This window comes from Manis javanica, chromosome X, assembly GCF_040802235.1.
Source record: "Manis javanica isolate MJ-LG chromosome X, MJ_LKY, whole genome shotgun sequence".
In the NCBI taxonomy this organism is placed as follows: domain Eukaryota; kingdom Metazoa; phylum Chordata; class Mammalia; order Pholidota; family Manidae; genus Manis; species Manis javanica.
The window spans coordinates 111,707,370-111,716,506 of NC_133174.1; the positions used below are offsets into that span (position 1 = coordinate 111,707,370).

The 9,137-nt window shown below is 47.3% G+C and overlaps 1 protein-coding gene across 1 annotated transcript; it reads left to right on the plus strand.

Annotated features, from left to right (window-relative positions):
• The first annotated feature begins 753 nt into the window (after positions 1–753).
• Positions 754–8,735, plus strand: LOC140847421 (uncharacterized). The gene is made up of 2 exons (XM_073227705.1): positions 754–1,162; positions 6,234–8,735. Exon 2 carries the CDS (start codon positions 6,295–6,297, stop codon positions 8,068–8,070), a length of 1,776 nt encoding a protein of 591 aa, XP_073083806.1. The 5' UTR covers positions 754–1,162; positions 6,234–6,294; the 3' UTR covers positions 8,071–8,735.
• Positions 8,736–9,137: the final 402 nt, after the last annotated feature.

Genomic DNA, 9,137 nt, shown 5'->3' on the forward strand with positions numbered 1-9,137 from the left:
ACAGATTACACAAAGTACAAAGAATTATTAGAGAATTCTATGAAAAATCATATGCCTATAAATTGGACAACCTAGATGAAATGGCCAACTTGCTAGAAAAATACAACCTTCCAAGACTGACCCAAGGAGAAACAGAAAATCTGAACAGACCAATTACCAGTAAAGAAATTTAACTGGAAATAAAAAAACTCCAAACAAGAAGCCATGACCAGATGGCTTCACAGCTCAATTCTACCAAACATTTAAGGAATAGCTAATGCCCATCCTTCTTAACATACTCCAAAAAGTAGAAGAGGAGGGAATACTTCCAAACTCGTTCTATGAAGCTGGCATCGCTCTAATACCAAAAGCACACAAAGATACTATGAAAAAGGAAAATTTTAGACTTATATCCCTGATGAACATAGATGAAAAAATCCTCAACAAAATATTAGCAAGCCAAATTCAAAAACACATCAACAGAATCATCCATCACAAGAAGGTGAGATTTATTCCAGATATGCAAGGATGGCACAATATTCATAAATCAAACAATGTCATACATCATATTCACAAAAAGAAGGATAAAAACTACATGATCATCTCAATATATGCTAAAAAGCAATTGACAAAATTCTACATCCGTTCATGACAAAAACTCCCACAAAAATGGGTATAGAGGGTACACTACACAACTCAACATAATAAAGGCCATGTATGACGAACCCACAACTAACATCATACTCTGTTGGCAGCCACGCTCAGAAAATAGCGCCCAATGCAGGGCAGCTGGAAGGCCCCGAACTTCCTAATGACAAATCATCCCACACCACTAAACTACATGTTAATTGCGCCTTGGCATAAGGACCAATGAGACCCACCAAATAGTTATGCTAATAAGGCATATGGAGCCGCACCAACCAGGTCAGAGCATGAGAACTATATAAGCAAGCCTCTCCTTCCCCTCTGGGTCCTGCCCAACTCATTTGTTTCACAAAGAGCTGAAGAATAAAGCTTTCTGCAGAAGAATCCTGCTGTTGTTGCATGCTGTTCTTGCCGGCGAGGACAGGGCACGCGACAAGTGGTGCCGAATCCCGGGAACCAGAACATCACCGGCACAGGGAGGACCCTTCAGACATCTGGAGAGGATTCAGAACTGCAGGTCAGAAGAAAGCCCGGAGGGGTAAGTTCCGAGAGGCCCCTGCCTTTTAGGATGATGGTTGATGGTTCTCTGTAAATAAGGAGGCACCATGGGGAATGCACCGTCATTAGTCACGGCGCTGCAGACAGCTCTCAAAGAGCGAAACTTGAAGGTCTCCAGTAAAGTCTTAGGATCTTTTGTGAAGGAGATAGACCGTGTGGCCCCCTGGTTCATTTGTTCAGGGTCCCTCTCAATCCCGAGCTGGGACAAACTGGGGAAAGATCTTGATAGAGAGGAGGAGGAGGGTAGCCTGAGGGGAGGCACCAGGCCCCTCTGGAAACTGATTAGAGCTTGTCTGCAAGATGAGAGATGTGAAAAGGTAATAAAAGAAGGTCAGAGAGCATTGACAGATATCCAAGAGAGCATGTCAGAAACGGAACGGGAAACAGAGAGCGCGCGCGGCCGAAAAAAGGCCACAAAAGCGAAGGTAAAGAAACCTCAGTGTGAGGGAGAAAGCCCGCCTAGGGCAAAAGCGAAAGAGCCCCGAGAAGCGAGTGACGATCGCCTCGGAGAAAATAGTAAATACCCCTGGAAAGAGTTGAGGGACCTCCAACTCTCCAATAGGGAATCTGAGGAGGAATTAACGTCCGCAGAGGAAGGGGAAGAGAATAAAACCGCAGAGTGCAGAAGTAAGGGAACCAGCAAAGTTGAAAAGCAGACCAAGGAAAAAATGAAAGCAGGGTGTCCCCCGACGCCCGTTGCCCCGCCACCTTACGTGAGTGGCGCACTCTCCTTTTGCCACCCAGATACTCTTCAGGCAATTAGACAAATGTTTCCTGTATTTGAGGATAATGGCGTACGCTCTCACCAGCCCCTGAGCCATAAACAAGTTAAGGAGTTAGCAGAATCCGTTCGGGCTTATGGAGTCAGTGCTAACTATACCATAGCACAAGTTGAGAGATTAACAGAGACAGCCATGACACTCGCAGACTGGCAATATGTAACTAAGGCATGCCTTTCTAGTATGGGGCAATACATAGAATGGAAGGCATTGTGGCATGATATCAGCATGACCCAGGCACGCGCAAACACGGCCGAAGGACAGCCTGCATGGTCATATGATATGCTGACGGGCCAAGGACAGTGGGTAGCCAACCAGACCGCCTTCCCCTTACAGGTATATGCACAAATAAACACGTGCGCCGCCAAGGCATGGAAAGCCCTCACCAACAAAGGAGAAGTATCAGGCAATTTGACAAAAATTATTCAGGGGCTGAGCGAGCCATTTTCTGACTTTGTCGCTTGTATGATGGAGGCCGCAGGCAGAATATTTGGAGATCAGGAACAAGCAATGCCCCTAGTGGAGCAATTAGTATTTGAACAATGTACCAAGGAATGCAGACAGGCGATAACACCCTGGAAACAAAAAGGGATACATGCCTGGTTGAAAGCCTGTAGAGAAATAGGAGGGCCACTCACCAATGTGGGCCTAGCCGCGGCCATATTACAGAGCCACAAACAAGCCAGGATCACTAACAGAAGTATCAAATGCTTTCAATGCGGGAAATTAGGACATATAAAGAGAGAGTGTAGGAGCCCAGCTTTAGAACAAACAACCCAAAAGACCCCTAGGTTGTGCCCTAAGTGTAAGAAAGGCAGGCATTGGGCCAATGAGTGCCGGTCTATTAAAGATATAGAAGGGAAACCCTTAGAACTGCCAAAAAACGCCCAGAGGGACCCCGTCACCAGGGCCCGCAAATATATGGGGCAACCAGCACGCAAGTGTCATTCAGGAACAACCAGGCCCCCCAAGGAGAGCCACGTCAAGTTCCGTGGGATTGGACATCCGTGCCACCACCAGAATAGTGTTGACTCCACAGATGGGAGTTCAGCCTATCCCTTCAGACTTTAAAGGCCCCCTACCACCAAATACCATTGAGTTACTCCTAGGGCGCTCTTCTGCTGCATTGAAAGGCCTGGTAGTTCATCCCGGAGTTATAGATCAAGATTATGAAGGACAGGTAAAAATCATGTGTTCGGCTCCCAGAGGAATCTATCCTATATCCCCAGGAGACCGCATAGCCCAGCTCTTAGTTTTACCTAGTCTCCACGCCAATTATCCTGCTACCAACACGGAGAGGGGAGAAAGGGGCTTCGGCTCCTCTGACTGGGATTCAGCCTTCATAGTATTAGATTTAGCAGACAGACCAAAATTAACTCTTCAAATAGAGGGAAAGAGCTTTGAGGGAATCCTAGACACTGGAGCAGATAAAAGTATTATCTCTGCAACCTGGTGGCCCTCCAAGTGGCCTGTGACCCAATCCTCACATTCATTACAAGGTTTAGGATATGAGTCAAGCCCTTCAATTAGTGCCAAACCATTGAAATGGCGATCCCCTGAAGGACAAGAGGGTACAGTCACCCCTTATATACTCCCTCTACCGGTCAATTTATGGGGGAGGGATGTCATGAGAGACTTAGGCCTCAAACTCATTAATGAATACTCCACCCCCGCCCAAGGCATGATGATGGACATGGGATACATCCCTGGCAAGGGGCTGGGGAAACACCAACAGGGACGCATAGAGCCCATCCTGCCCAAAGTAAAGAATGACCGTCACGGCCTGGGTTTTTCATAGGGGCCATTGAAGATGCCATGCCCATACCTTGGCTCACAGAGGAGGCCGTATGGGTTCCTCAGTGGCCCCTATCCTCTGAAAAATTAGAAGCAGCTCATTGCTTAGTGCAAGAGCAGCTCCAAGTGGGACACCTAGAACCCTCTGTGTCCCCATGGAACACACCCATATTTGTAATCAGGAAAAAGTCAGGATCATGGAGGTTGCTTCATGATCTGAGAGCAGTAAATGCTCAAATGAGAATGCTTGGACCCGTACAACGGGGACTGCCACTCCTCTCTGCCTTACCCAAAGAATGGAAAGTGCTCATAATAGATATTAAAGATTGTTTCTTTTCTATACCTCTAAGCTCCAAGGACAGGGAAAGATTTGCTTTTACTTTGCCAGCTATTAACCATGAACAACCTGATGCCAGATTTCAGTGGAAGGTCCTCCCTCAAGGAATGGCAAATAGCCCCACCATATGTCAACTGTACGTTCAGCGAGCGCTAGACCCAATTCGTAAGACCTATCCCACGCTAAAGATCATCCATTACATGGATGACATCCTTCTTTGCTCCCCACAACCAGCGGAAATAGAGGAAGCATATATAGATCTCACTAGATCCCTAGAAAATTGGAGACTGAATATAGCAAGCGAGAAGGTCCAAAAATCTAGTGTTAGCAAATTACTAGGAGCAACCATTTACACAGATGTAATTTGCCCCCAAAAGCTTGAGATAAGACATAATCAATTGCGAAATTTGAATAACTTCCAAAAACTCCTAGGGGATATTAATTGGTTGCGCCCATACTTAAAGATACCCACCACTGAATTGACTCCACTATTTAAAACCCTAGAAGGAGACCCACAACTAACGTCACCGCGCTCCCTCACACCTGAGGCATTACAAGCCATTCGCAAAGTAGAACAGGCTTTGATGACAGCACAATTAAATAGAGTGCAATCGAATGAACCCTTTGAGTTGTGTGTCCTTCCCACCCCAGAGCTGCCAACAGCAGTCTTATGGCAGCACGGCCCACTGATCTGGATTCATCCCCAAGCCTCTCAGGCTAGGACAATAGAGTACTATCCAGCAGCCGTGGCCAAACTTGCTTTGAGAGGAGTAAAAACCTCCATGACACATTTCGGAGAGGCTCCAGCTAAAATTATAACCTCTTACAGCGTAGAACAGATACAAGTATTATGTGCTATGAACGATGATTGGGCCATACTTGCTTACAGTTTCTCAGGAACCTTTGATAATCATTTCCCTAAACATCCCCTCATCAACTTCGCCAAAAATCATCTCCTAGTATTCCCTCGGGTCACTAGCCTAACCCCGCTGCCTCATGGAAAAACAGTTTACACGGACGGGTCTAAGACAGGCACAGGTGCCTATGTCCGTGATGGCAAAGTTGTGACAAAAGGCTACACGCCTGACACTCCACAAATAGTGGAATGTCGCATAGTCTTAGAGGTCCTACAAATCTTTCCTGAACCTTTAAATATTGTGTCTGACTCCTGTTATGTAGTTAATGCAGTCAAATCTCTAGAAGTGGCCGGGCTAATTAAAGCGTCCAGCCCAGTAGCCACTTTGTTCAAACAGATACAATCAGCACTACTTCATAGGCAATCTCCTTTGTATATAACTCATATCAGAGCACATTCAGGCCTTCCCGGGCCTATGACCCAAGGCAACCACCTGGCAGACCTCGCAACCAGAAGCATAGCCTTTCCCCTGCTAGACCCTGTCACCACAGCTTCAAAATTCCACACACAGTTTCATGTCACTGCCGAAACGCTGCGCAGGCGGTTTAGCATAACCAGGGCCGAAGCTAGGAACATTGTCCTTAGCTGCCAACATTGCTGCAGCTTCCTTCCCACACCTCATGTTGGGATCAACCCCAGAGGTATTAGGCCTTTACAAGTTTGGCAAATGGATGTGACGCATATTTCGTCTTTTGGGAAACTGAAATATGTACATGTATCCGTGGATACTTGTTCAGGAGTCATCTTTGCCTCCCCATTGTCAGGAGAGAAAGCTTCCCATGTCATCCAGCACTGCCTTGAGGCTTGGAGAGCATGGGGGTTACCACAGATTCTGAAAACAGACAATGGCCCAGCCTATACCTCTACAAAATTTGCTCAATTTTGTCATCACATGGGGATAAAACATATCACTGGCCTTCCCTACAACCCACAGGGTCAAGGGATTGTGGAACGCGCGAACCGCACGCTCAAATCCTATTTACTTAAACAAAAAGGGGGAATTGAAGATATACCCCCCACACCAAAAACTGCCATAGCCCTAGCACTTTTCACTATAAATTTTTTGAATCTGGATGCTCAAGGCCATACAGCAGCGGATCGCCATAATCAGTGGCCAAAAGACCCACAAGAACTAGTAAAATGGAAGGACGTGTTATCTAACCAATGGAAGGGCCCGGATCCAATCATAATCAGATCCAGGGGAGCTGTGTGTGTTTTCCCCCAGGGTGAAGAAAATCCCTTCTGGATCCCGGAGCGCCTAACGAGGAAAGTCCTAAACAAAGGAGATGACTTCGCTGTACCTCCTGACCCTGCTCCTGACACTGGAGACCCCGACTCAGGGAGTATTGAGATGGGGAATCCTGTCTGCCTTTCCTAAGCCTATGCCTGTCCATTTCAATGCAGCCGTTTTTCCCCGCTTTTTCACCACCAACTCTAGTATGAACTTGCCCTACCTAGTTAAAGACACCCTAGTAGCTCCCCTGGGAGAAAACCGATCCTTCGTAACTAATGGGTCATTATGCTTCACCACTCAGAATCTAGCTGGCTGTATCTCCCTGAAACGGAGGAAATACGGATGGTTCAGTGACATAATTCTAGAGGCCAGTAGCCTCCCCGTTATGTCAGCTAAATTTGAAGGGCCTAATAAGGAAGGGAGCCCGTCCTATAAGAACATGACTATCCACCAGATGGTTCTCTGGATCAATGGCACATTTGTACACTCTCCCAGGAACAATTCCACCGACAGGCCTCGTCAACCCAAATATGCCTCCCATTGTGTGGGCGACTATGAGGGAGAGCTGTGGCCCTGGACTGACTGTCAGTCAACTGTAGTAACATGGGCAACTGAGAGGCAGGAGTTTACCATCTCCCCAGATATGGAGGGACGGCCAGCCAATGAGGCTTGGTGGCCAGTAAAGGTGCTCGAAGGCGAGTTTCGTCAGCAGCTGAGCATGAACCCCTTCCATAAATGGATGCTGTGTGGAGTCAATGGCTCGTGTACCGACCTCTCCCCCTTTTCCGCCCTCCAGGGTGGGGGAATCGGTGTAAAAAATATCACCTTTTGGTGCGAGAATAACCACATGCGCGCACACTGGAACATGATCATGACCCATAACAACGAGAACTACACGTGTTCAGCAAAATCAGGTCCAGAGTCACCTAATTCCCTTTTTCCACCTTCTCCAGTATGCGTATACCCCCCATTTCTGTTTATCTTATCCAATAGTAGCTTTGACTCCTGCTCCAATGAAACCTGCTTTCTGTCTCAGTGTTGGGATGCGCGTAACTTTACCAATGCTTTGGTAGTCCGCATCCCCCGTTGGGTCCCTGTTCCCGTAGACGCCCCTAACACCATGACTCTGTTTCGAGAAAGGCGCGATTTCGGTGTTACAGCCGCCATAGTGCTCCTGATCTCCGCGACCGCGGTCGCAGCCACCGCCGCTGGTATAGCTTTAGACACCTCCATCAAATCGGCTACAGAGCTCAATAACCTTGCAGCCTCAGTAGCTTCTGCCCTGGACCAACAGTCCACACTTGATGGCAAACTGAAAGGAGGAATAATGATCCTCAATCAACGCATAGATCTCGTGCAGGAACAAATGGAGGTGCTCTGGCAAATGGCCCAATTGGGATGTGAGCGGAAATATCGTGCCCTCTGCATCACTAGCATTCAATATAAAAATTTTACACGGGCAGCTAATCTGTCACGAGACCTGTCCCAGTATCTTTCAGGAAACTGGTCCCAAGACTTCGATGGGACACTAGAAGAGCTGCGGCGAGAAATTATCCACATCAACTCCACCCGTCTAGATATCTCCGTAGCGGAAGGACTCTCTTCCTGGTTCCTCAGAGCTCTCTCCCACGTCAAGGAGTGGGCGGGCATGGCTGGGATGGGCGTGTTCCTGCTTGGAGGTCTCATGCTCTTACTCTGGTTGTTATGCAGACTCCGCAACCAACATAAGCAGGACAAGGTGATCCTTGCTCAAGCCCTAATGGCGATAGACGTTGGCGCCTCTCCCCAAGTGTGGCTCAACATGCTTAAGAAGGAAGCTCGGCTTTAGCTTGAGGTAGCTCTTGCACCCTGAGCCCATGTGGCACTGCACCAGGCCCGAGTACCTCAATGCTTAATCACAGCTTTCTTTAAGAAGCTCATGGTGCAAGAGGGTTGAGAAAAAGGGTCCAAACCCTTTGTACCAAGCGGTCCCAACGCCAGCCAGAGGATGCGAGGCAAAGCACTGCAAGAGGTCTTGGACCCTCTGAGAGGCATGCCTGACTGCATAGGGGTAGATGCCCAGAACCCCTCTCCAAAAAGGGGGCATCAGGAAGTATGATGGAGGTCAGGCCTCTGTCTCCGCCTCTGCTGGCAAGTTCCGCCTTGAGCTTCTGTTAGACAAAAAAGGGGGAGATGTCGGCAGCCGCGCTCAGAAAATAGCGCCCAATGCAGGGCAGCCGGAAGGCCCCGAACTTCCTAATGACAAATCATCCCACACCACTAAACTACATGCTAATTGTGCCTTGGCATAAGGACCAATGAGACCCACCAAATAGTTATGCTAATAAGGCATATGGAGCCGCACCAACCAGGTCAGAGCATGAGAACTATATAAGCAAGCCTCTCCTTCCCCTCTGGGTCCTGCCCAACTCATTTGTTTCACAAAGAGCTGAAGAATAAAGCTTTCTGCAGAAGAATCCTGCTGTTGTTGCATGCTGTTCTTGCCGGCGAGGACAGGGCACGCGACAATACTCAATGGGGAAAAGTTGAAATCTTTTCCTATATGATCAGGAACAAGACAAGGATGTCCACTCTCACCACTTTTATTCAACATAGTACTGGAGGTCCTAGCCACAACAATCAGACAAGATAAAGAGGTAAAATGCATCCAGATTGGTAAGGAAGTTGTTAAACTGTCACTATTTGCAGATTACATGATGTTATGTATAGAAAACCCTAAAGACTTCACCAAAAAACTGTTAAAACTAAAAACTGGATTCAGCAAAGTTGCAGGATACAGAATCAATATTCAGAAATCTGGTGCATTCCTATATACTAACAGTGAACTAGCAGAAAGAGGAATCAAGAAAACAATTCCATTTGCAATTGCATCAAAAAGTATAAAATACCTACGGA

What these genes read in the sequence shown, in the direction of transcription:
- LOC140847421 (XM_073227705.1), top strand. Translation starts at nt 6,295, where the DNA reads ATGACTTCGCTGTACCTCCTGACCCTGCTCCTGACACTGGAGACCCCG.